The sequence below is a fragment of the Oncorhynchus mykiss genome, chromosome 7 (genome assembly GCF_057628025.1).
Source record: "Oncorhynchus mykiss isolate SJ-2025 chromosome 7, ASM5762802v1, whole genome shotgun sequence".
NCBI classification, from domain to species: Eukaryota; Metazoa; Chordata; class Actinopteri; order Salmoniformes; family Salmonidae; genus Oncorhynchus; species Oncorhynchus mykiss.
Genome location: NC_143028.1, coordinates 53919888 through 53947852, shown reverse-complemented (window position 1 = coordinate 53947852; position 27965 = coordinate 53919888). Strand labels below are relative to the sequence as shown.

Below are 27965 nucleotides of genomic sequence, written 5' to 3'. Positions count from 1 at the left end.
AGCTAAATCGCCATGTTTAATGCTTTTTCGACCTGTCCCCAAATTAATATAATTGGTTCAGAGTTTATTTTGATATTTTAACCTGCATGTCGTGATCGTGTAATTGTAGCTCATCAAAATATATAAATAGTTTGGCTTGAACATGTGAGGGGATCATTTTTATATGAAGTTAAAACCATTATAAGCACATTTCCCTGAGAGATATTATAGGGTGAAGAGGTCAAATAGATCCAATGTTGATACATTGTAAGTTATTACACTACACTAGATGGACACCCTCCCTAAAAGTAATTTTGAGCTGCCTTGTAAAATCTGCATACTCATACCTAGCTGATTTAAAATAAGACCATTAAAATAACATGGGCAAGAAATGCCACAGTGATTATTGATATTTTGAGGAATTCGTGGTTTAAATTTTTAGGTGATTGGCCTATATGAAGGAAACGACTGCTTTTTCTGTTAACAACCCCATAACACCCTCACACTTTCATCAACATTTTTTTGAAGTAATGAAGCTTTTATAAGGATCATATTTTCTAGTACAGTAGCTACTTGGTTAAAACGTTTGCCTTACGTCAATGACTGTACAATGCTCTGGTGCCACTCAATGATGGTTGTGCCTGTTGCGTGTCGAATAGAAATAGAGGGCGAGGACTAAAGGCAAGAAACCGCAAAGGATTAACCAATCAAGGGATTCCGATACATTTTGTGGGCCTGTACATTATAATATAATTTATATTATCAGAAACTGGAGTGTATTTATTCCGCCTATTCTGTTGCAAAACGTTTCTTAAACGGAAGCAAACGAAAGGGGGAGGGAGCTACCCGAATTTGTCCAATAGAAACTAGTTTTGCTCTCTTTGCTTCTATTTGGTTCTTAAACGGGTTCCGTAATGAATACACCCTTGATGTTGACGTTTCCAGTACCTCATTGTGCAGACCACCCACCCATAAAGAGGCTTTTAACATAAACGTTTAACCTGTGGCTAAAGTAGTTAAATTTCCTATTGACAGTAATAAATGAACGGACTTTACGCACCAGTGAAAGACACCGGATAATCGGTATTGTTTTAGGCTGACAATTGGAATTGATGTGTCATCCATGCTAACGTCAGATTGCTGTCTAAAATTGATGATGTGAGATGAGGCGGCTAGCGACAACATAGCTATTCAGTAAACTGAAGAATGCTCAAAGGAAAGAGAAGAAAAGACTTCACTTCTCTCACTAGTTTAACGCCAAGTGGAATTTCGTATTTGTTTTGACGAAATTGTGTTTAACTCGTGAGCAAATGTCTAAATTATAGTTAATCTTAGTCCAACACGCGCCACAGTTGGATCAAAGAGTGATTTTTCCGCAATGGAATTCAAGTAATGGTAAGTGCGAGCTAGCCTGATTACCCAGTTCCCCTTTGATATCTCCACCAGAGATTTTGGTGGTTTTGCAGGGCCTACAATGTAATTTGTTTCCAGCCAACAGTCTGACCCTGCCACACTTCGTTAACGTTAGTTCAGCCATGTACTGTATGTGTTTAGCTACAGTGCCTTGCAAAAGTATTCAAAAGTATTCCTTGGATATCATCACATTTTATTGTGTTAAATTTGATTAAAATAAATTCATGTTAGCAGGCAATATTAACTAGGGACATTGTGTCACTTCTCTTGTGTACATTGCTCCAGTATATTCAACAGTTTGGGCTGCCTGGCTCGTTGCGAACTAATTTTCCAGAATTGTACCTAATTATGACATAACATAGAAAGTTGTGCAATGTAACAGTAATATTTAGACTCAGGGTTGCCACCCATTCGATAAAATACGGAATGGTTCAGTATTTCACTGAAATAATAAACGTTTTGTTTTCGAAATTTATAGTTTCCAGATTTTACCATATTAATGACCAAAGGCTCATATTTCTGTGTTTATTAAAGTTAAGTCTATGATTTGATAGAGCAGTCTGACTGAGCGGTGATAGGCAGCAGCAGGCTCGTAAACATTTCATTCAAACAGCACTTTACTGCGTTTGCCAGAAGCTCTTAGCAATGCTTGAATCACAGCGCTGTTTATGATTTAAAGCCTATCAACTCCCGAGATTAGGCTGGCAATGCTAAAGTGCCTATAAGAACATTCAATAGTCAAAGGTATATGAAATACAAATGGTATAGAGAGAAATAGTCGGCATGTCATAATTCCTATAATAACTACAACCTGAAACTTCTTTACTGGGAATATTGACCCACCAGCTTTCATATGTTCTGAGCAAGGAAGTTAAATGTTAGCTTTTTTACATGGCACATTTTTACATTTTCTGGTCACTTTTACTTTCTTCTCCAACACTTTTTGCATTTAAACCAAATTGAGCATGTTTCATTATTTATTTGAGACTAAATATATTTTATTTATGTATTATATTAAGTTAAAATAAGTGTTCATTGTTCATTCAGTATTGTTGTAATTGTCATTTGTATATATATTTATTATTGGAAAAAAATAGACGCCGATACCGATTGAATAAAATCGACCGATTTAATCGTTATCGACCTTTTTTGGTTCTCCAATAATCGGTATTGGCGTTGAAAAATCATAATCAGTCGACCTCTAGCCGGTACATACATTTATGGCTGAGATCTCAAATAGAAATGCATTTAAAAAGAGTCATGACTCATGCACTTTCTTATGTGCTTAGCACCTTGTTATATGTTAAGCAAAGCATGTGGTTTCATCTTCCTAGTCTATATACCAAGCAGCCCTATCTTGATAATGGATGTGATCGTCACACCTGTTTTATTTCAAACGTTTTCATGCTTGAACGTTTCTTGAGGTGTAGAAGCAGATGGTAGTTCCTGGTTATCTGATAAATCAGTCCACGAAAGCAACCTGTGTTCTAAAGGGGGATAGGTTTGGGTTGAAGGAGTTATATGATCCGCTGCTACTGATTGGCTATAGTGGCTAACGCCACTGCCACGAAGCTAGCACCAGTTAGCCGTGAGCCAGGCGCATCTCCCGGCTAGCAAACAAAATTCTACAATACCTCTTTCGCCATCTGGCCTGGATTCTCTGTCGACACGGCGCACCACCACGACTGGTCTGCCGACGAATACTCCATCCGCTGTGCCTTCAACCGGCCTCCGTCGGAGCAGACGCTCCTACTAGCCCCTTGCTACTAACTTTAAACGCCGTGTCGCTAGTGTAGTGGCGGCTTCCCTGTTCCATCTACTGCTGCCCCCTAGACACTATGATCACTTGGCTACATAGCTGATATCTGCTGGACTGTCCATTAATCACGGTACTCAATTCTGTTTATTCTTTTTTTTCTGTCGGCCCCAGCAGTGAACTCAGGCTCTGTGTGTAGTTAATCCGACCCTCTCTGCCTAGTCACAGCCATTTTACCTGCTGTTGTTGTGTTAGCTGATTAGCTGTTGTTGTCTCACCTGTTGTTTTAGCTAGTTCTCCCAATCAACACCTGCAATTACTTTATGCCTCGCTGTATGTCTCTCTCAAATGTCAATATGCCTTGTATACTGTTGTTCAGGTTAGTTATCATTGTTTTAGTTTACAATGAAGCCCCAAGTTCCACTCTTCATACCTCTGATACCTCCTTTGTCCCACCTCCCACACATGTGGTGACCTCACCCATTACAACCAGCATGTCCAGAGATACAACCTCTCATCACCCTGTGCCTGGGCTTACCTCCGCTGTACCCGCACCCCACCATACCCCTGTCGGCACATTATGCCCTGAATATACTCTACCACGCCCAGAAATCTGCTCCTTTTATTCTTTGTCCCCATCGCTCTAGGCGACCAGTTTTGATAGCCTTTAGCTGCACCCTCATTCTACTCCTCCTCTGTTCCGCGGGTGATGTGGAGGTAAACCCAGGCCCTGCTTGTCCCCAGGCACCCTCATTTGTTGACTTCTGTGATCGAAAAAGCCTTGGTTTCATGCATGTCAACATCAGAAGCCTCCTCCCTAAGTTTGTTTTACTCACTGCTTTAGCACACTCTGCCAACCCTGATGTCCTTGCCGTGTCTGAATCCTAGCTTAGGAAGGCCACCAAAAATTCTGAGATTTCCATACCCAACTATAACGTTTTCCGGGGGAGGAGTTAGCCTGCAAAGTAATGTCATACTTTCCAGGTCCGTACCCAAACAGTTCGAACTAATAATTTAAAAAATTACTCTCTCCAGAAATAAGTCTCTCACTGTTGCCGCCTGCTACCGACCCCCCTCAGCTCCCAGCTGTGCCCTGGACACCATTTGTGAATTGATCGCCCCCCCATCTAGCTTCAGAGTTTGTTCTGTTAGGTGACCTAAACTGGGATATGCTTAACACCCCGGCAGTCCTACAATCTAAGCTAGATGCCCTCAATCTCACACAAATCATCAAGGAACCCACCAGGTACAACCCTAAATCTGTAAACAATGGCACCCTCATAGACATTATCCTGACCAACTGGCCCTCCAAATACACCTCTGCTGTCTTCAATCAGGATCTCAGCGATCACTGCCTCATTGCCTGTATCCGCTATGGGTCCGCAGTCAAACGACCACCCCTAATCACTGTCAAACGTTCCATAAAACACTTCTGTGAGCAGGCCTTTATAATCGACCTGGCCCGAGTATCCTGGAAGGATTGTTGAGGATGCCTGGTCATTCTTTAAAAGTAACTTCCTCACCATCTTAGATAAGCATGCTCCGTTCAAAAAATGCAGAACTAAGAACAGATATAGCCCTTGGTTTACTCCAGACTTGGCTGCCCTCGACCAGCACAAAAACATCCTGTGGCGGACTGCAATAGCATCGAATAGTCCCCGCGATATGCAACTGTTCAGGGAAGTCAGGAAAGCAAAGGCCAGCTTTTTCAAGCAGAAATTTGCTTGTAGCTCTAACTCCCAAAAGTTCTGGGACACTGTAAGTCCATGGAGAACAAGAGCACCTCCTCCCAGCTGCCCACTGCACTGAGGCTAGGTAACACGGTCACCTCCGATAAATCCATGATAATCGAAAACTTCAACAAGCATTTCTTAACGGCTGGCCATGCCTTCCTCCTGGCTACTCCAACCTCGGCCAACAGCTCCTCCCCCCCGCAGCTGGGCTTGACAATCTGGACCCTCTATTCCTGAAACTATCTGCCGCCATTGTCGCAATCCCTGTTACCAGCCTGTTCAACCTCTCTTTCATATCGTCTGAGACCCCCAAGGATTGGAAAGCTGCAGCGGTCATCCCCCTCTTCAAAGGGGAGACACCCTGGACCCAAACTGTTACAGACCTATATCCATCCTGCCCTGCCTATCTAAGGTCTTCGAAAGCCAAGTCAACAAACAGATCACTGACCATCTCGAATCCCACCGTACCTTCTCCGCTGTGCAATCTGGTTTCCGAGCCGGTCACGGGTGCACCTCAGCCACGCTCAAGGTACTAAACGATATCATAACCGCCATCGATAAAAGACAGTACTGTGCAGCCGTCTTCATCGACTTGGCCAAGGCTTTCGACTCTGTCAATCACCATATTCTTATCGGTAGCCTCGGTTTTTCTAATGACTGCCTTGCCTGGTTCACCAACTACTTTGCAGACAGAGTTCAGTGTGACAAATCGGAGGACACGTTGCCCAGTCCTCTGGCAGTCTCCACAGGGTTCAATTTTCGGGCCGACTCTTTTCTCTGTATATATCAATGATGATGCTCTTGCTGCGGGCAATTCCCTGATCCACCTTTACGCAAACGACACCATTCTGTATACTTCTGGCCCTTCCTTGGACACTGTGCTATCTAACCTCCAAACGAGCTTCAATGCCATACAACACTCTTTCCGTGGCCTCCAACTGCTCTTAAACGCTAGTAAAACCAAATGCATGCTTTTCAACCGTTCTCTGCCTGCACCCGCACTCCCGACTAGCATCACCACCCTGGATGGTTCCGACCTAGAATATGTAGACATCTATAAGTACCTAGGTGTCTGGCTAGACTGTAAACTCTCCTTCCAGACTCATATCAAACATCTCCAATCTAAAATTAAATCTAGAGTCGGCGTTCTATTTCGCAACAAAGCCTCCTTCACTCACGCCGCCAAACTTACCCTTAGTAAAACTGACTATCCTACCGATCCTCGACTTCGGTGATGTCATCTACAAAATAGCTTCCAATACTCTACTCAGCAAACTGGATGCAGTTTATCACAGTGCCATCCGTTTTGTTACTAAAGCACCTAATACCACCCACCACTGCGACCTGTACGCTCTAGTCGGCTGGCCCTCGCTACATATTCGTCGCCAGACCCACTGGCTCCAGGTCATCTACAAGTCCATGCTAGGTAAAGCTCCGCCTTATCTCAGTTCACTGGTCACGATGGCAACACCCACTCGTAGCACGCGCTACTGCAGGTGTATCTCACTGATCATCCCTAAAGCCAACACCTCATTTGGCCGCCTTTCCTTCCAGTTCTCTGCTGCCTGTGACTGGAACGAATTGCAAAAATCGTTGAAGTTGGAGACTTTTTTATCTCCCTCACCAACTTCAAACATCTGCTATCTGAGCAGCTAACCGATCGCTGCAGCTGTACATAGTCCATCAGTAAATAGCCCACCCAATTTACCTACCTCATCCCCATACTGTTTTTATTTATTTACTTTTCTGCTCTTTTGCACACCAGTATCTCTACCTGCACATGACCATCTGATCATTTATCACTCCAGTGTTAATCTGCTAAATTGTAATTATTCGCCTACCTCCTCATGCCTTTTGCACACAATATATATAGACTCTCTTTTTTTTAAATTGTTTTATTTTATTTTTCTTCTGTGCTATTGACTTGTTTATTGTTTACTCCATGTGTAACTCTGTTGTCTGTTCACACTGCTATGCTTTATCTTGGCCAGGTCGCAGTTGTAAATGAGAACTGGTTAAATAAAGGTGAATAAATAAATAAAGTTTACTACTGTACAGGCCTATTTTCTGTTTGCAGTCTTCTAGGAACCACATTGTGAACAGCTTTGATAGAATAAATTTTCAGAGGCTCAGGTTTCTTTTCTCCCTGGTGAATTGTAAACCGTGTTCTCCTCAGAGGGTTTAGGGTATTTATGCGATTTATCATGACTCTGTACCATATACCAGGTACAGATTAACAGTAGCAATGTACATTTGTATGCCTATAAATCCTCTTAGATTAGCAGTCTTCTTTCCTGGAGTGAAATTAAATTGTGTGTTTATCTTTAATTCTTCATACAGAGTGCAGCGTTGTGATTAACAGTAGCCTAATTGCTTAGAAGATCATAGTGTGCCCTTAGGCGATATTTCCATATACTCTTATACATTTTATAGCATATAAAAAGGCATGTGTTATCCATGTTATTTAGAACAATGGGGTCTGTACCTCTGCAGTGTTGGAGTAGGACCAGTTTAGACTGATGGATAATAGGACCTGGGTCCAGACGGATGGATAATAGGACCTGGGTCCAGACGGATGGATAATAGGACCGGGGTACACACTGATCAGTAATGAACGCTGAATTATCAAGTGCAATAAATCATCCACACCCCCTTTTTAAATCAGCTCTTTTCTTGAAGGAGCAGAGCATGCACACATTTAAAAACAATATGCTAATTATCCTTCTATTTATTAAATGTCTTGCACAATTAACTTAATTTGTTTTTATCACTTTACACTTATGCGGGGAAATTACCCCTGTAAACGTAATTTGCTTATATGACGCACAAGTAGGGGAGTCTCATTTCATACAAGCGCATTTTATACCCGCCTGTCCAACATCACTACTCTGGACGGCTCTGACTTAGAATACGTGGACAACTACAAATACTTAGGTGTCTGGTTAGACTGTAAACTCTCCTTCCAGACCCATATCAAACATCTCCAATCCAAAGTTAAATCTAGAATTGGCTTCCTATTTCGCAACAAAGCATTCTTCACTCATGCTGCCAAACATACCCTTGTAAAACTGACCATCCTACCAATCCTCGACTTTGGCGATGTCATTTACAAAATAGCCTCCAATACCCTACTCAACAAATTGGATGCAGTCTATCACAGCCCCATATACTACCCACCATTGCGGCCTGTACGCTCTCGTTGGCTGGCCCTCGCTTCATACTCGTCGCCAAACGCACTGACTCCATGTCATCTACAAGACCCTGCTAGGTAAAGTCCCCCCTTATCTCAGCTCGCTGGTCACCATAGCATCTCCCACCTGTAGCACATGCTCCAGCAGGTACATCTCTCTAGTCACCCCTAAAACCAATTCTTTCTTTGGCCGCCTCTCCTTCCAGTTCTCTGCCAATGACTGGAACGAACTACAAAAATCTCTGAAACTGGAAACACGTATCTCCCTCACTAGCTTTAAGCACCAGCTGTCAGAGCAGCTCACAGATTACTGCACCTGTACATAGCCCACCTATAATTTAGCCCAAACAACTACCTCTTTCCCTACTGTATTTAATTAATTTATTTATTTTGCTCCTTTGCACCCCATTATTTTTATTTCTACTTTGCACATTCTTCCATTGCAAATCTACCATTCCAGTGTTTTACTTGCTATATTGTATTTACTTTGCCACTATGGCCTTTTTTTTGCCTTTACCTCCCTTATCTCACCTCATTTGCTCACATCGTATATAGACTTGTTTATACTGTATTATTGACTGTATGTTTGTTTTACTCCATGTGTAACTCTGTGTCGTTGTATCTGTCGAACTGCTTTGCTTTATCTTGGCCAGGTCGCAATTGTAAATGAGAACTTGTTCTCAACTTGCCTACCTGGTTAAATAAAGGTGAAATAAATAAATAAAAATTTGTTTCCAAGTTTGATTTTCAAAAAGAGGAGAGGACGGAGGTGAGCAAATCCAACTGAGATTCCCCTATATACGGTTGCAACATTTTTGGGATAGTTGGCAGATTTTTGAAACCATAAGTGAGCAATATGTTTAGAACATTGACAATAAAATCAGAGTATCAAATTGCAATACATATCGTATCGACACCCAAGTATCGTGATAATATCATATCGTGAGGTACCTGGCAAAACGAATAATAATTACCAGACCGATCAATAGACCAAGGTGTCATGGACCATTTACTGAATGCCCAAGATAACACCAGGTGTTAATAATTGCTCTCCTATTTAAACCAGTTCTACCAGTGATGCTGCTATGCCAATGTGGCCAATGAGAGGGTAAAACCTTTTGGCCCAATTTATCTTTCACCTTGGCTTTATCCTATACACATATGAAGCAGCTCATGCTTTGATATGGTATAAAAAGCAGTCAGTTATTCCTTGGATTTATTGATTTGACCATGTGTAGGCTATTCATTGTCAGTGGGATCTAACTGTGTGGCAAGTGTGACTACAGTATGTGGTTGCTATAGGATTGTGCTACCTGGTCTTTGGTATAGCATATCAGGAGATGCCCTTATTGATCCCAGGCAGAACTGGGACCGGTTGAAAGAAAAGAGGGAAGGACAAAGGACTGATTGTGTTCCAATGTAATACTGGGTAATCAACTTTTTGACTTGCTGACAAAATGACATTAGCAATACTAAAACTTTACTAGTACATTGTCTCCTGTCCAATATGTTGTTATGTAATGCTAAACAGATCAAAGGCTGTACCCATCCTTGTCCCCGTCCTGGCTCTAATCCTGGTGTTTTGTACCATAGGGGGTGTATTGCTGCTCGGACTTGTCTGTGTCTTCCCACTATGTGGACGCGTTCCTCATGTACCTGCTGGAGTACTACATCTACCACCTGTGTGCCTTTGACTACAGGTAAAGCTACCAGCCCCCTGCCCCCCTGGGCTACAAGATGGAGGTGTGGGACGGGTCAGAGGGGGGACACTCGTACTCCAAAGAGCAGCCAGCTATCCCGAGGGTGCCGCTGGCGAGGGGGGCGGGTGCGTCCAGGACAGACAAGAAACAGGAAGTGATGCCTCCTGCTGCTGCAGGGGAGAAGGACCCACCTGCTGCTGCTCAGGATGACTAGCAGTAGCAGCCGCGTGTGTGTGTGTGTGTGTGTGTGTGTGTGTGCGTGTGCGTATGCTTGCCATTTGAACGTGCATGTTTTACACATGTGCAAATCACCCGCAAAAAAGTGAAGAGACGGTGCAAACTGTGGTGCCTCCAAATAAGTGTGCTGTTGTGAAGGACTGTCGGTGATGAAGGATCTGCAAAGAATTTCTGCTGTGATGGCAAGATTGGCCTTTTGGCTGTAAGTTGGTTGGGTTGTCACTGCAGCAACCCCATCCCTTTTTAGTCCTTGTTTTATATTTAACATGATTGTTAACTCATATCAGTTTTAATTATCTCAGTTCTTTAACCACTGTCTTAAGACGCATGAAATAATTAATGGATGATTTACTGGCAGATTTTGGATCAGCTTCGCATACCCTAGTCAAAACCTAAGCTACTAGGGGTTGAAAGCCAAGCCTGGTCTTAGAACTGCATTTATACCTGTAGAGGCGGGTGAAAAGAGTCTCTGTAATTAGACGTGAAAAAAAACAGCAGGTCTTTCAGCCTCACTGATCCCCCCCCCCCCCCCCCCCCCACTCCTTTTGGAGGGAGAAAGAGGAATCCTAGGAGACCTGACTTTCTCTATTCTCTATCAGCCCCAGTAGCTTGTGCCTTGTAAATCATGATTGTATACCCCGTCAGCTGCACATTTTGACACTGCACTGTTACAAGTCTGAGAATGATCTTTTCAGAGAGGAGAAATCTCGCTGTTTATACGTTCCACAGATCTAGGCCAATAGGAAGGCCTTATGTTGGGAGGTAGAGATGCCTTTTGGACATGTTGCTTGAACCTACCTGTGCATGATCAATTCAGCTATCTCTGTTGGATTAGGTAATATTTTGTTCATTTGTTTTATTTTTGTTTTATTTATACTGAACCAAAATGTAAACGCAACATGTAAAGTGTTGGTCCCATCTTACATGAGCTTAAATAAAAGATCCCAGAAATGTTCCATACGCACAAAAAGCTTATTTCTCTAAAGTTTTGTGCACAAATGTGTTTACATCCCTGCTAGTGAACATTTTTCCTTTGCTAAGGTGATCCATCCACTTGATAGGTGTGGCATATCAAAAAGTTGATTAAACAGCATGATAATTACACAAGTGCACCTTGGCAGTACGTCCAACCGGTTTCACAACCGCAGAACACTTGTAACCACACCCGCCCAGGACCTCCACATCTGGCTTCTTCACCTGCGGGATCGTCTGAGACCAGCCACCCAGACAGCTGATGAAAGAAATGTGTATTTCTGTCTGTAATAATTTCCCCTTTGTGGGAGAACTCATTCTGATTGGCTGGGCCTAGCTCCCCCATGGCTGTGCCCCTGCCCTGTCATGTGAAATCCATAGATTAGGGCCTAATTCATTTATTTAAATTAACTGATTTCCTTATATGAACTGTAATGCCATAAAATCATCGAAATTGTTGCATTTATATTTTTGTTCAGAATACAGTGCCTTCAGAAAGTATTCAGACCCATTGACTTTTTTCACATTTAGTTTTTTTTCCCTCATCAATCTGCACACACTATCCCATAATGACAAAGCAAAAACTGGTTTTTAGACATGTTTTTTTTTTATTTGTAATAAATTAGCAAAAATCACAGTAAGTATTCAGACCCTTTACTCAGTACTTTGAAGCACTTTTTGGCAGCAATTACAGCATCGAGTCTTCTCGGGGATGACGTTACAAGCTTGGCACACCTGTTTCTCCCATTTCTTCTTTGCAGATCTTCTCAAGCTCAGTCAGGTTGGATGGGGAGTGTTGCTGCACAGCTGAAAAACATCCCCACAGCCTGATGCTGCACCCCCATGCTTCAACTTAGGGATGGTGCCAGGTTTCCTCCAGATGTGACGCTTGGCATTGAGGCCAAAGAGTTCAATCTTGGTTTCATCAGACCAGATAATTTCTTGTTTCTCATGGTCTGAGAGTATTTTGGTGCCATTTGGCAAACTCCAAGCTGGCTGTCATCTGCCTTTTACTTAGGAGTGGCTTCCGTCTGGCCACTCTACCATAAAGGCCTGATTGGTGGAGTGTTACAGAGATGGTTGTCCTTCTGGAAGGTTCTCCCATCTCCACAGAGGGGCTCTGTCAGAGTGACCGAGACCCTTCTCTGATTGCTCAGTTTGGCCGGGCGGTCAGCTCTAGAAAGAGTCTTGGTGGATCCAGACTTCTTAATTGACGAATGATGGAGACCACTTGTGTTCTTGGGGTCCATCAATGCTGCAGAAATGTTTTGGTACCTTTCCCCAGATCTGTGCCTCAACACAATTCTGTCTCTGACCTCTACGGACAATTCCTTCAACCTCATGGCTTGGCTTTTGCTCTGACATGCACTGTCAACTGTGGGGTCTTCCAAATCATGTCCAAGCAATTGAATTTACCACAGGTGGACTCCAAGTTGTAGAAACATCTTAAGGGTGAGCAATGGAAACAGGATGCTCCTGAGCTCAATTTCGAGTCTCATAGCGAAGGGTGTGAGTACTTCTGTAAAGGTATTTCTCTTTTTTTATAATAAATTAGCAAAAATTTCAAACCTTTTTTCACCTTGCCATTATGGGGTATTGTGTGTGTGGATTGCTGTGGATAATTTTTTTTTTTTTAAATCCATTTTAGAATAAGACTTTAACAAAATGTGGAAAAAGTCAAGGGGTCTGAATACTTTCCGAGGGCACTGTATATGGAGGATGGTCAGGGATTGTGGCGCTTCTACCTACACTGAGTTTTATTACAGATATAAATACTCCTCAATTTCTTCAGCTGTCCGTTTGGTTGGTCTGACGATCCTTCAGGTGATGCTGGATTTGGAGATCTTGGGCTGGTGTGGTTACACGTGGTCTGTGGTTGTGAGGCCAGTTCGACATACTACCAAATTCTCAAAAACGACGTTGGAGGTGGCTTATGGTAGACTAATGAACATTCAATTCTCTGGCAACAGCTCTGGTGGACATTTATGCAGTCAGCATGCCAATTGCCCGCTCCCTCAAAACATGAGACATATGTGGCATTGTGTTGTGACAATACTGCACATTTTAGCGGCCCTGTGTAATGATCGTGCTATTTAATCAGCTTCTTGATATGCCACACCTGTCGGGTGGATGGATTATCTTGGCAAAGGAGAAATGCTCACTAACACGGATGTAAACAAATTTGTTCACAAAATTGGAGAGAAGGAAGCTTTTTGTGCATATGGAACATTTCTGGGATCTTTTATTTCAGCTCATGAAACATGGGACAACACTTTAAATGTTGCGTTTTATATTTTGGTTCTGTGTAGTTTACATTCTTGTCAAAGGGAACGGTGTACAGAACTCTGTTTTATTTATGTATATGTATGTTTAAGAAGAGTTAGAGTTAAATGTAATCAATTTAATGAAAAGTGCTTTAAACAGCATATTAAAGAAAGACATTTTACTTTTACCTTTGGGTCAATTGTGCTTTCTTCTGTTTGAATGGGATTGAGGGGAGGGGTAGTTAAGGTTTAGGGTCATATGGTTATATACCCATTTATTATTATTATTATTTATTATAGGGGGATATAACCATCATTTACAGTATGTTCTCAAAGGTGTGAGTTTACTCAGCTGTGTATTTCTTATCTCTCCCCACCCAGATGGGCTGAATTAGACTGATTTTATTGACTGAACAGTAAACCTGATATGAGGTGACAATCATCTCAGAGACCGAGGCACTCCAGGGTTACCAAAGATTGGTTGGTATATTATCATGTTCAACAAAACCCTTCATATGGTATAACATACCTAATGTACTACGACCATGTCTAACATAACATAGAGACAATGTTCAATACAAAAATAACATTACATTCATTTGCAATACTTTATGTGTGTTACAGATATTCATTCATTCTCTTATAGTGGTGACAAAAAATTAAAATAGTGGTATCACAGCAAGACAATGGTTTCTTAGTGGAAAATAAGGTAACTCCGGATGAATGATGTGTATACAGTCTGGCGTAGTGCAGTCTGCTGTGCTGTGTTTGGTTGGATGAAAGGGACGAGGCGGGACCCTATACACCGGGTACAAATCTGAGCAAAGATGGAACAAGAAAAACGTAGCTCATCTCATTGGTCAGATCTAGAAAGATGACAGAGCACCACTAAGAACTAGCACAACAGTCCAGCCAGCACAGGGCTGATAACTAGTACAATCTTAGTTGCTTTCTTTTAGTGATTGTTTAATCATTTAATGAAGATTCAACTCACTCCATATTAGACCATAATGGTCTCTAACCGATATGGGTCTCAATCACATGACTTTGGAGTGTTGTTTTTGTACTGATTGGTCATTTCATGTAAAGACCTACTTGCCTCAGTCTCCCTTTCTTGATGAGAATGCCTCCTCTTGGCTGTGGGTATACCTCCTCCCTCCAGGGCTGAGGGATGGCTATCAACAGCACAGATCAACAAGTTAAACAGGCTTAGTTAGTAAACACGTTCCCCAGCATTCTTTAGCCATAATCTACTTTGGCATTTAGGAATTACAAAACGTGCCACTGGAGGGCATACTGTATCCAGGCTTTGTTTTCCCTCTACCCATCAATAGATCTGTGTAGCATATCATAGCTAGTTACTCACCTGACCCGGAGCTCCTGCGACCCAGGAGGCCCACAAAGACATCATCCATGTCCCCTACAGAAAAAGTCTGATTCTTTAAAAGCTGTATCATTACATAGTGTATCCAAGGTGTTGGATAAGATTTGACTTACTGATCTTACTTCTTTGTGATGGTAGCTCATTTACACCTGGAAAATAATGATTGCATATTACTGTATGTTGTTACCACAATCTAAATGCTGCATTTTACTGAATTTGTCTTCAGATGCATTAGTCACAGACAAGCTGCCTTCGATAAACCTACTGTGTATCTGCATAAATCCATAATGCACGCGGCCATCCATATTGAAGAACCAGCTACCAGTGATGGCAAACAAAGGTTCTTTAGGACCCCGGAGTCCCAGACTCTCACCTGCACTCCTCCTGCCCATCAGACCCACAAAGGTGTCGTCGTGAATGTCCCTGTACCTCTTAAAATGAGTTAAATCACTGCTGAGGTAATATGGGCTGTCCTGGGAAAGCAGAGAGTTTGTATCAATGAATTGACTTCGTTTTGAAATGTTTTTTTTAATTTGTGAGATACAGACCAACGGCTACAAGACCCAATATGAGAAGACGGCAAAACCTTATTCTTAGAAATGTAATTTCAATACTAGAACAGTGTCTACCTGCAGTATTGAGTTGTACGAGTCCTCTTCACAGTATGACTCCATGGGACATGAGATGAGGATAACCAAGAAAGTCAATATGGCCTGAGCACAGCCGTGTCTCATCATCACTCTGCTGTCCAGGTGGGATAGGGTTCTCTGCAAACTAAGGCAGGAGAAAAGACAGCTATGCCAACAGGGTATTTTTTACCTTTATTTAACTAGGCAAGTCGGTTAAGAACAAATTGTTATTTTCAATGACGACCTGCCAGGGGCAGAACGGCAGATTTGTTCCTTGTCAGCTCAGGGATTTGAACTTGCAACCTTTCGGTTACTAGTCCAACGCTCTAACCACTAGGCTACCCTGCCACCCCATGAGCAAAATGTATCTTCAAATAGGTCTAAAAATGCAAATATTTGTACTGAAACATTTTTATTTTTGTATTAATGTTTTATCAAATGAATCCTTTTAATATGAGTATTGGTTAAAAACAAAATCCAGACGTAGAATACATTATACATTTTTTCTCAAAATGACATCACAGTATCTGAATTTGAGGCTGCTTAGGCTATTATTTTGATAGCCTACAGGAAGTATTTTCCAAGCCTTCCAAACACAAATTATATTGCACAAATAAATGCTGGGATTTAAAAATAAATAAAACATAACTGGATGATATAAGATCACAATATTCTCTAAATGAGAGTACACTTAATGACATTTGGCAACACAAGACAAATCAATGCAATGTAGGTCTATCTTACTATTAGCATAATACATATATTCATACTGTATATATAGTGCCTTGCAAAATAATTCAGACCCTATGGATTTCTTCACATTTTATTGTGTTACTGTCACGTTCTGACCACAGTTCTTTTGTGTTTTCTTTGTTTTAGTGTTGGTCAGGATGTGAGTTGAGTGGGCATTCTATGTTGTGTGTCTAGTTTTCCCGTTTCTATGTTTTGCCTGACATGGTTCTCAATCAAAGGCAGTCATTGTCTCTGATTAGGAACCATATTTAGGTAGCCTGTTTTGTGTTGGGTTTTGGTGGGTGATTGTTTCCGTGTCTGTGTTTGTTCGCCACACCGCTGTTTCGGTTTTGTTCACGTTTATTGTTTTGTATTCATTGAGTGTTCAGTTTGTTTTTAAATAACAACCATGGACACTTACCAAGCCGCATCTTGGTCCTATCCTTGCTACACCTCCTCAGAAGAGGAGGAGGAAAACCTTTACAGAATCACCCACCAACCAAGGACCAACCGGCGTGGTAACAGGCAGCGGCAGCAGGAGCAGCGCAAGAAGGAGGAATGGACATGGGAGGACGAGTTGGACGGAAAAGGACCCTGGGCAAAGCCAGGGTAATATCGCCTCCCCAAAGCAGAGCTGGAGGCAGCGAACGCAGAGAGGTGTCATTACGAGGAGCTGGCGCGGAAGCGTGGCTGGAAGCCCGAGAGGCAGCCCCAAAAATGTATTGGGGAGAGGCACAGGGAGAGTGTGGCAGAGTCAGGAGTCAGACCTGAGCCAACTGTTTTCCGTAAGAAGCCAAGGAGGAAACCAGAGCCTGTCAGGGCGGTAATGGAGCAGTCGGCGAAGTTGAGGGGTGAGTCTGAGATTGTCGAGGAGTTGTTGGACAGATTGGAGGAGAGTGAACTGAGGGGAGATTAGTCGTCTAGTCGTCTGGTGAAGACTGTGCCAGCCTCACGCACCAGGCCTCCTGTGCACCTTCCTAGCCCTGCACGTCCTGTGCCAGCTCAGCGCTACAGTGCTCCTAGCCGTGCTAACCGTGGCGGGCGTTGTACTGGTCAGGCACCGTGCTTTGCGGTGGAACGCACGTTGTCCCCAGTGCTTAGCCCTTTGCGCTACATCCCAGCTCCCCACATCTGCCGTGCTAGTGTGAAAATCCAGCCAGAGTGGATGGTGCCAGCCCTGCTCTAAAGATCTCCAGTACGCCTTCACGGTCCGGTCCATCCAGTGCCACCTCTCACCAGCCCTCCGGTTGCAGCCCCCCGCACCAGGCTGTCTCTCCGTCCTTTGGCTACAGGTGCTCCCGCCGGTCCAGTGCTGCTAGCGCCTTCCGCTCTGGACAGGCGGGAGACTCTAGCAGCTCTGGACAGACGGGAGACTCTAGCAGCTCTGGAGAGACGGAAGGCGCTAGCAGCGCTGGACAGGCGGGAGCACCTGTAGCCAAAGGACAGAGAGACAGCCTGGTGCGGGGGACTGCCTGTCCAGAGCTGCTAGAGTCTCCCGCCTGTCCAGAGCCGCTAGAGTCTCCCGCCTGTCCAGAGCCGCTAGAGTCTCCCGCCTGTCCAGAGCCGCTAGAGTCTCCCGCCTGTCCAGAGCCGCTAGAGTCTCCCGCCTGTCCAGAGCCGCTAGAGTCTCCCGCCTGTCCAGAGCCGCTAGAGTCTCCCGCCTGTCCAGAGCCGCTAGAGTCTCCCGCCTGTCCAGAGCCGCTAGAGTCTCCCGCCTGTCCAGAGCCGCTAGAGTCTGCCGCCAGTCTGTCCAGAGCCGCCAGTCAGCATGGAGCCGCCAGTCAGCATGGAGCCGCCAGAGCCGCCAGCCAGCCAGGATCCGCCAGAGCCGTCAGCCAGCCAGGATCCACCAGAGCCGTCAGCCAGCCAGGATCCACCAGAGCCATCATCCAGCCAGGATCCGCCAGAGCCCTCAGCCAGCCAGGATCCACCAGAGCCATCATCCAGCCAGGATCCGCCAGAGCCCTCAGCCAGCCAGAAGCCGCAAGAGTCGTCAGCCAGCCAGGAGCCGCCAGAGCCGTCAGCCAGCCAGGAGCCGCCAGAGCCGTCAGCCAGCCAGGAGCCGCCAGAGCCGTCAGCCAGCCAGGAGCCGCCAGAGCCGTCAGCCAGCCAGGAGCCGCCAGAGCCGTCAACCAGCCAGGAGCCGCCAGAGCCGTCAACCAGCCTGAGCTACCCCTCAGTCCTGAGCTACCCCTCAGTCCTGAGCTACCCCTCAGTCCTGAACTACCCCTCAGTCCTGAGCTGCCCCTCAGTCCTGAGCTGCCCCTCAGTCCGGAGCTGCCCCTCAGTCCGGGGGAATTTGTTAAGTCCAGAGGTGTCCCTCAGTCCTGTGGGCCTATTTATTAGGGTTCCCAGGTCAGGGTCGGCGGCAAGGGTCGCTGTTCCTAGGAGGACACTAAAGCGGACAAAGACTATGGTGGAGTGGGGTCCACGTCCTGCGCCAGAGCCTCCACCGCGGACAGATGCCCACCCAGTCTGCACCTTGGGGGGGGGGGCAGGTGTTTGTCATTGTCTCTGATTGGGAACCATATTTAGGTAGCCTGTTTTGTGTTGGGTTTTGGTGGGTGATTGTTTCCGTGTCTGTGTTTGTTCGCCACACGGTACTGTTTCGGTTTTGTTCACGTTTATTGTTTTCTATTCATTGAGTGTTCAGTTTATGTTTTTAAATAAACAACCATGGACACTTACCACGCCACATCTTGGTCCGATCCTTGCTACACCTCCTCAGAAGAGGAGGAGGAAAACCTTTACAGTTACAAAGCGTTATTAATTTAATTAATTACCATTTTTGTTCAACAATCTACACAAAATAGTCTAACGTCAAAGTGGATCAAAATATGTGTGTATATATATATATATATATATATATATATGAAGAAATATAAAAAAATAGACAAATAACACAAAATAACAGTAGCGAGGCTATATCAAGGGGTACCGGTACAGAGGCAATGTGCGGGGGCACCGGTTAGTCGAGGTAATTGAGATAATATGTACATGTAGGTAGAGGTAAAGTGACTATGCATGGATAATAAACAGAGAGTAGCAGCAGCGTAAAAATGGGGAGTGGGGTGGGGACAATGCAAATAGTCCGGGTAGCCATTTGTTGAACTGTTCAGGAGTGTTATGGCTTGGGGGTAGAAGCTGTTAAGAAGCCTTTTGGACCTAGACTTGGCGCTCCAGGACCGCTTGCCGTGACGTAGCAGAGAGAATAGTCTATGCCTAGGGTGGCTGGAGTCCTTAGCAATTATTTGGGCCTTCCTCTGACACCACCTGGTATAGAGGTCCTGGATGGCAGGAATTTTGTCCCCAGTGATATACTGGGCCGTAAGCACTACCCTCTGTACTGTATTGCGGTCGGAGGTTGAGCAATTGCCATACCAGGCAGTGACACAACAAGTCAAGATGCTCTCGATGGTGCAGCTGTAGAACCTTTTGAGGATATGAGGACCCATGCCACATCTTTTCAATCTCCGGAATAGGTGTTGTCATGCCCTCTTCACAACTGTCTTGGTGTGTTTGGACCATGATAGTTTATTGGTGATGTGGACATCAAGGAACTTTAAGCTCTCAACCTCCTCCACTACAACCCTGTTGATGAGAATGGGGGCGTACTCGGTCCTCCTTTTTCTGTAGTCTCGAATCATCTCCTTTGTCTTGATCTCATTGAGGGCGAGGTTGTTATCATGGTACCACAATGACAGACTTAATGATGGTGTTGGAGTCGTGCATGGCCATGCAGTCATGGGTGAACAGGGAGTACAGGAGGGACTGAGCACGCACTCCTGAGGGGCCCCTGTGTTGAGGATCAGCGTGGAAGATGTGTTGTTAGCTACCCTTACCACCTGGGGATGGCCCGTCAGGAAGTCCAGGATCCAGTTGCAGAGGGAGGTGTTTAGTCCCAGAGTCCTTAGTTTAGTAATGAGCTTTGCGGGTACTATGGTGTTAAATTCTGAGTTGTAGTCAATGAATAGCATTTTCACGAAGGTGTTCCTTTTGTCCAGGTGGGAAAGAGCAGTGTGGAGTGCAATAGAGATATGCAAATTGGAATTGGTCCAGGGTTTCTGGGGTGATGGTGTTGATGTGAGCCATGACCAGCCTTTTAAAGCACTTCTTTGCTACAGACGTGAGTGCTACGGGTCGGTAGTCATTTAGGCAGGTTACCTTGGTGTTCTTGGGCACAGAGACTATGGTGGTCTGCTTGAAACATGTTGGTATTACAGACCTGTCAGGGACAGGTTGAAAATGTTAGTGGAGACACATCTGCCAGTTGGTCAGCGCATGCTAAAAGTAAACGTCCTGGTAATCTTATTCACATCGGCTACGGAGAGTGTGATCACACAATCGTCTGGAACAGCTGATGCTCTCATGCATGCTTCACTGTTGCTTGCCTCGAAGCAATGACAGCTTTGCACACTCTTGGCATTCTCTCAACCGGCTTCATGGGAATCACACATTCAGAGATCATCTGTTCAACCAAACATCTCAAATTTGGACTCATCATACCAAAGGACACATTTCCACCGGTCTAATGTCCATTGCTCATGTTTCTTGGCCCAAGCAAGCCTCTTCTTCTTATTGGTGTCCTTTAGTAGTGGTTTCTTTGCAGCAATTCGACCATGAAGGCCTGATTCACCCAGTCTCCTCTGAACAGTTGATGTCCTCTGAACAGTTGTGTCTGTTACTTGAACTCTGTGAAGCATTTATTTGGGCTGCAATCTGAGGTGCAGATAATTGGCAGATAACGCTAATGAATTTATCCTTTGCAGCAGAGGATAAAAACTCTGGGACTTCCTTTCCTGTGGAGGTCCTCATGAGAGCCAGTTTATTGATGGTTTTTGCGACTGCACTTAAAGAAACTTTCGAAGTTCTTGACATTTTCCACATTAACTGACCTTCATGTCTTAAATTAATGATGGACTGTCAATTATTTTTGCTTATTTGAGCTGTTCTTGATAGAATATGGACTTGGTCTTTTAACAAATAGGGATATTTTCTGTATACCACCCCTACTGTCAGGTGCGTGAATGAGGACCCAAAAGCGAATTAACAAACAGAGTTTCTTTAATGATGAACACACGTGGGCTCAGATGGACAGGTAGATTCCGACAGGACAGGACAAGGTTGCAGCAAACACGATGATAGTCTGGTTCAGGCATGAGACACACAAACAAGAATGCGACAAAGACAGGAGCAGAAACAGAGAGAGATATAGGGACCTAATCAGAGGGAAAAAGGGAACAGGTGGGAAAAGGGGTGAATGAGGTAGTCAGAGAAGACAAGGAACAGCTGGGGGAAAGAGGGACAGAAACGGTAACCTAGTACGACCAGCAGAGGGAGACAGGGTGAAAGGAAAGGACAGAAAGACACAACATGACAATACATGACAGTACCCCCCCACTCACCGAGCGCCTCCTGGCGCACTCGAGGAGGAAACCTGGCGGCAACGGAGGAAATCCTCGATCAGCGCACGGTCCAGCACGTCCCGAGAGGGAACCCAACTCCTCTCCTCAGGACCGTACCCCTCCCAATCTACGAGGTACTGGTGACCACGGCCCCGAGGACGCATGTCCAAAATCCTGCGGACCCTGTAGATGGGTGCGCCCTCGACAAGGATGGGGGGGGGGGGGGGGGAAGACGAGCGGGGGCGCGAAGAACGGGCTTGATACAGGAGACATGGAAGACCGGGTGGACGCGACGAAGGTATCGCGGAAGAAGAAGTCGAACTGCGACAGGATTAATGACCCGAGAAATACGGAACGGACCAATGAACCGCGGGGTCAACTTGCGAGAAGCCGTCTTAAGGGGAAGGTTCTGAGTGGAGAGCCAAACTCTCTGACCGCGACAATATCTAGGACTCTTAGTTCTACGCTTATTAGCAGCCCTCACAGTCTGCGTCCTATAACGGCAAAGTGCAGACCTGACCCTCTTCCAGGTGCGCTCGCAACGTTGGACAAAAGCCTGAGCGGAGGGGACGCTGGACTCGGCGAACTGAGATGAGAACAGCGGAGGCTGGTACCCGAGGCTACTCTGAAAAGGAGATAGCCCGGTCGCAGACGAAGGAAGCGAGTTGTGGGCGTATTCTGCCCAGGGGAGCTGTTCTGACCAAGACGCAGGGTTGCGAAAAGAAAGACTGCGTAAGATGCGACCAATAGTCTGATTGGCCCGTTCTGCTTGACCGTTAGACTGGGGGTGAAAGCCGGAAGAGAGACTGACGGAAGCCCCAATCAAACGGCAAAACTCCCTCCAAAATTGAGACGTGAATTGCGGACCTCTGTCCGAAACGACGTCTGACGGAAGGCCATGAATTCTGAAAACATTCTCGATGATGATTTGTGCCGTCTCTTTAGCAGAAGGAAGCTTAGCAAGGGGAATGAAATGAGCCGCCTTAGAGAACCTATCGACAACCGTAAGAATAACAGTCTTCCCCGCTGACGAAGGCAGTCCGGTGACAAAATCTAAGGCGATGTGAGACCACGGTCGAGAGGGAATGGGAAGCGGCCTGAGACGGCCGGCAGGAGGAGAGTTACCGGACTTAGTCTGCGCGCAGACCGAACAAGCAGCCACGAAACGACGCGTGTCATGCTCCCGGGTGGGCCACCAAAAACGCTGGCGAATGGAAGCAAGCGTACCCCGAACGCCAGGGTGGCCGGCTAACTTGGCAGAGTGAGCCCACTGAAGAACGGCCAGACGAGTAGGAACGGGAACGAAAAGAAGGTTCCTAGGACAAGCGCGCGGCGACGGAGTGTGAGTGAGCGCTTGCTTTACCTGCCTCTCAATTCCCCAGATAGTCAACCCGACAACACGCCCCTCAGGGAGAATCCCCTCGGGGTCAGTGGAGGCTACTGAAGAACTGAAGAGACGAGATAAAGCATCAGGCTTGGTGTTCTTAGAGCCCGGACGATAAGAAATCACGAACTCGAAACGAGCGAAAAACAGCGCCCAACGCGCCTGACGCGCATTAAGTCGTTTGGCAGAACGGATGTACTCAAGGTTCCTATGGTCAGTCCAAACGACAAAAGGAACGGTCGCCCCCTCCAACCACTGTCGCCATTCGCCTAGGGCTAACCGGATGGCGAGCAGTTCGCGGTTTCCCACATCATAGTTACGTTCCGACGGCGACAGGCGATGAGAAAAATACGCGCATGGGTGGACCTTGTCGTCGGAGAGGGAGCGCTGAGAAAGAATGGCTCCCACGCCCACCTCTGACGCGTCAACCTCGACAACGAACTGTCTAGAGACGTCAGGTGTAACAAGGATAGGAGCGGATGTAAAACGATTCTTGAGGAGATCAAAAGCTCCCTGGGCGGAAACGGACCACTTAAAGCACGTCTTGACAGAAGTAAGGGCTGTGAGAGGAGCTGCCACCTGACCGAAATTACGGATGAAACGACGATAGAAGTTCGCGAAGCCGAGAAAGCGCTGCAGCTCGATGCGTGACTTAGGGGCGGGCCAATCAATGACAGCTTGGACCTTAGCGGGATCCATCTTAATGCCTTCAGCGGAAATAACAGAACCGAGAAATGTGACGGAGGAGGCATGAAAAGTGCACTTCTCAGCCTTCACAAAAAGACAATTCTCTAAAAGGCGCTGGAGGACACGTCGAACGTGCTGAACATGAATCTGGAGTGACGGTGAAAAAATCAGGATATCGTCAAGGTAAACGAAAACAAAGATGTTCAGCATGTCTCTCAGGACATCATTGACTAATGCCTGAAAGACAGCTGGAGCGTTAGCGAGGCCGAAAGGAAGAACCCGGTATTCAAAGTGCCCTAACGGAGTGTTAAACGCCGTCTTCCACTCGTCCCCCTCCCTGATGCGCACGAGATGGTAAGCGTTACGAAGGTCCAACTTAGTGAAAAACCTGGCTCCCTGCAGGATCTCGAAGGCTGAAGACATAAGAGGAAGCGGATAACGATTCTTCACTGTTATGTCATTCAGCCCTCGATAATCTATGCAGGGGCGCAGAGACCCGTCCTTCTTCTTGACAAAAAAAACCCCGCTCCGGCGGGAGAGGAGGAGGGGACTATGGTACCGGCGTCAAGAGCTACAGACAAATAATCCTCGAGAGCCTTACGTTCGGGAGCCGACAGAGAGTATAGTCTACCCCGGGGGGGAGTGGTTCCCGGAAGGAGATCAATACTACAATCATACGACCGGTGTGGAGGAAGAGAGGTGGCCCTGGACCGACTGAACACCGTGCGCAGATCGTGATATTCCTCCGGCACCCCTGTCAAATCACCAGGCTCCTCCTGTGAAGAAGAGACAGAGGAAACAGGAGGGATAGCAGACATTAAACATTTCACATGACAAGAGACGTTCCAGGAGAGGATAGAATTACTAGACCAATTAATGGAAGGATTATGACAAACTAGCCAGGGATGGCCCAAAACAACAGGTGTAAAAGGTGAACGAAAAATTAAAAAAGAAATGGTTTCGCTATGATTACCAGAAACAGTGAGGGTTAAAGGTAGCGTCTCACGCTGTATCCTGGGGAGAGGACTACCATCCAGGGCGAACAAGGCCGTGGACTCCCTTAACTGTCTGAGAGGAATGTCATGTTCCCGAGCCCAGGTCTCGTCCATAAAACAGCCCTCCGCCCCAGAGTCTATTAAGGCACTGCAGGAAGCTGACGAACCGGTCCAGCGTAGATGGACCGACAAGGTAGTGCAGGATCTTGAAGGAGAGACAGGAGTAGTAGCGCTCACCAGTAGCCCTCCGCTTACTGATGAGCTCTGGCTTTTACTGGACATGAAGTGACAAAATGACCAGCAGAACCGCAATAGAGACAGAGGCGGTTGGTGATTCTCCGTTCCCTCTCCTTAGTCGAGATGCGGATACCTCCCAGCTGCATAGGCTCAGCTCCCGAGCCGGCAGAGGAAGATGGTAGTGATGCGGAGAGGGGGGCAACGGAGAACGCGAGCTCCTTTCCACGAGCTCGGTGACGAAGATCAACCCGTCGCTCAATGCGAATAGCGAGTTCAATCAAGGAATCCACGCTGGAAGGAACCTCCCGGGAGAGAATCTCATCCTTTACCTCTGCGCGGAGACCCTCCAGAAGACGAGCGAGCAAAGCCGGCTCGTTCCAGCCACTGGAGGCAGCAAGAGTGCGAAACTCAATAGAGTAGTCTGTTATGGATCGATTGCCTTGACATAGGGAAGACAGGGCCCTGGAAGCCTCCTCCCCAAAAACAGATCGATCAAAAACCCGTATCATCTCCTCCTTAAAGTCCTGATACTGGTTAGTACACTCAGCCCTTGCCTCCCAGATTGCCGTGCCCCACTCACGAGCCCGTCCAGTAAGGAGAGATATGACGTAGGCGACACGAGCAGTGCTCCTGGCGTAAGTGTTGGGCTGGAGAGAAAACACAATATCACACTGGGTGAGGAACGAGCGGCATTCAGTGGGCTCCCCAGAGTAACACGGCGGGTTATTGATTCTGGGCTCCGGAGATTCGAAAGCCCTGGAAGTGGCCGGTGGATCGAGGCGGAGAAGGTGAACCTGTTCTGTGAGGTTGGAGACTTGGGTGGCCAGGGTCTCAACGGCATGTCGAGCAGCAGACAATTCCTGCTCGTGTCTGCCTAGCATCGCTCCCTGGATCTCGACGGCTGAGTGGAGAGGATCCGAAGTCGCTGGGTCCATTCTTGGTCGGATTCTTCTGTCAGGTGCGTGAATGAGGACCCAAAAGCGAATTAACAAACAGAGTTTCTTTAATGATGAACACACGTGGGCTCAGATGGACAGGTAGATTCCGACAGGACAGGACAAGGTTGCAGCAAACACGATGATAGTCTGGTTCAGGCATGAGACACACAAACAAGAATCCGACAAAGACAGGAGCAGAAACAGAGAGAGATATAGGGACCTAATCAGAGGGAAAAAGGGAACAGGTGGGAAAAGGGGTGAATGAGGTAGTCAGAGAAGACAAGGAACAGCTGGGGGAAAGAGGGACAGAAACGGTAACCTAGTACGACCAGCAGAGGGAGACAGGGTGAAAGGAAAGGACAGAAAGACACAACATGACAATACATGACACCTACCTTGCCTCAAATGCATTTAAGAAGGAAAGAAATTCCACAAATTAACTTTTAAGAAGGCACACCTGTTAAATGAAATGCATTCCAGGTGACTACCTCATAAACCTGGTTGAGAGAATGCCAAGAGTGTGCAAAGCTGTCATCAAGGCAAAGGGTGGCTATTTTGAAGAATCTAAAATATAACATATTTTGATTTGTTTAACAATTATTTGGTTACTACATGATTCGATATGTGTTATTTCATAGTTTTGATGTCTTCACTATTATTTTACATTGTAGAAAATAGTAAAAAATAAAGAAAAACCCTTGAATGAGTAGGTTTGTCCAAACTTTTGACCGGTACTGTATGTTTGGAGCAAATCCAACACAACACATCACTGAGTAACTGCCTCCGTATTTTCTAGCATGGTGGTGGCTGCATCATGGTATGGGTATGCTTGACATTGGAAAATACTGATGGGGTTTTCAGGATAAAATTAAACTGGATGGAGCTGAGCACAGGAAAAATCCTAGAGGAAAACCTGCTTCAGTCTGCTTTACACCAGACACTGGGAGAGGAATTCACGTTTCAGCAGGACATAATAATATACAACGCAAAGTCAAATCTACAATGGAGGTGCTTGCCAAGAAGACAGTGAATGTTCCTGAGTTACCGTTTTGACTTAAATCTGCTTAAAAATCTTTTGTAAGACTTAAAAAAATGGCTGTCTAGTCATTATCACCAGCATCTTGACAGAGCTATAGAAATAATTTTGAAATAATAATAATGGGCAAAAATTGCACAATCCAGGTGTTCAAAGCTGATATAGACTTACCCAAGAAGAATCCCAGCTGTAAATGACGCCAACGATGTTTCTAACATGTATTGACTTGATGAGCTGAATACTTATGCAACAACAATATTTCAGTAATTTCATTTGTATTAATCTTTAAAAGAAAATATATTTTGTTCTTCCACTTTCACATTAAAGATTATTTTGTGTAGATTGTTGACAACAAATTACAATTAAATCCATGTCCATCCCACTTTGTAACACAATAACGTGTGAAGAAAAGGATCTGAAAATACTTTTGCAAGGCACTGAATATGCTATAGCTTTAGTGAGAGTTACCTGTAGACTTTTTAACTAAAAAGACATCAGCCTACAAGGAATAATGTCTATCTTTTGACAAGTCATGACAGTTTAGCTAAGAATTTGACACTTTTTTTTAACGATAAAATAAATAATACAAAACAGTAATAAATTGATTACTTTAAAACTAAAACATTTTTTCCCCCCAAGGATGCATGCATTAACAATACAAAAATGATTACCTTATTGATATTTGTTCTTATGTCGATGACAGAGAGAACCTGATGCTTCTTTTTCCGTATAGCCCTCCTATGTTCTACAATGAAAAGGAAATGTCCTGTAGAAATTCCACCACAAATGATCTCTCCCAATATCTGCCTGATTATTATAGGTACAGCAGAGCACACATTCTCCAATCAGGGTTCGACCAGCTACCACATCTCTCTCTCCCTCTCTCTCTCTCTCGCTCTCTCTCTCTCTCTCTCTCTCTCTCTCTCTCTCTCTCTCTCTCTCTCTCTCGCTCTCTAACCATCTCTCTCTCATCATCTCTTTCTCATCATCTCTCTCTCTCTCTCTCTCTCTCTCTCTCTCTCTCTCTCTCTCACCATCTCTCTCCCTCACTATCTCTCTCTCACCATCTCTCTTTCTTTCTCTCTCTTGCTCTCATCATACGTAGTAACAGGTGCATAACATTTGATTATAACCAAAGGATATTGCAATACTCATGACCTTTTACCACAAAGGTAGGCTACTGTATGAATAACTAACAGATAACTCGAGAAGTAGAGAATTGCAATACCATTTCCCAATCCCAATGAATTGTTTCCATCACACTGGTAATGCAGTGGTTTAGGGGCATTCTAAC

At 45.3% G+C, this 27965-nt stretch overlaps 1 protein-coding gene and 1 long non-coding RNA gene across 2 annotated transcripts; one reads left to right on the top strand and one right to left on the bottom strand.

The window, feature by feature from the left end:
• Positions 1-881: 881 nt before the first annotated feature.
• Positions 882-13432, top strand: LOC149982594 (uncharacterized). Its single transcript, XR_016497317.1, has 2 exons — positions 882-1374; positions 9665-13432. It is a non-coding gene; the product is annotated as an uncharacterized LOC149982594 (long non-coding RNA).
• A 672-nt stretch (positions 13433-14104) lies between these two features.
• Positions 14105-27459, bottom strand: LOC149982593 (uncharacterized). Its single transcript, XM_090242217.1, has 7 exons — positions 27343-27459; positions 15258-15402; positions 15002-15101; positions 14742-14777; positions 14611-14664; positions 14340-14419; positions 14105-14110 (listed from the first exon to the last, which is right to left on the bottom strand). Exons 2-7 carry the CDS (start codon positions 15363-15365, stop codon positions 14105-14107), a joined length of 384 nt encoding a protein of 127 aa, XP_090098343.1. The 5' UTR covers positions 15366-15402; positions 27343-27459.
• Positions 27460-27965: the final 506 nt, after the last annotated feature.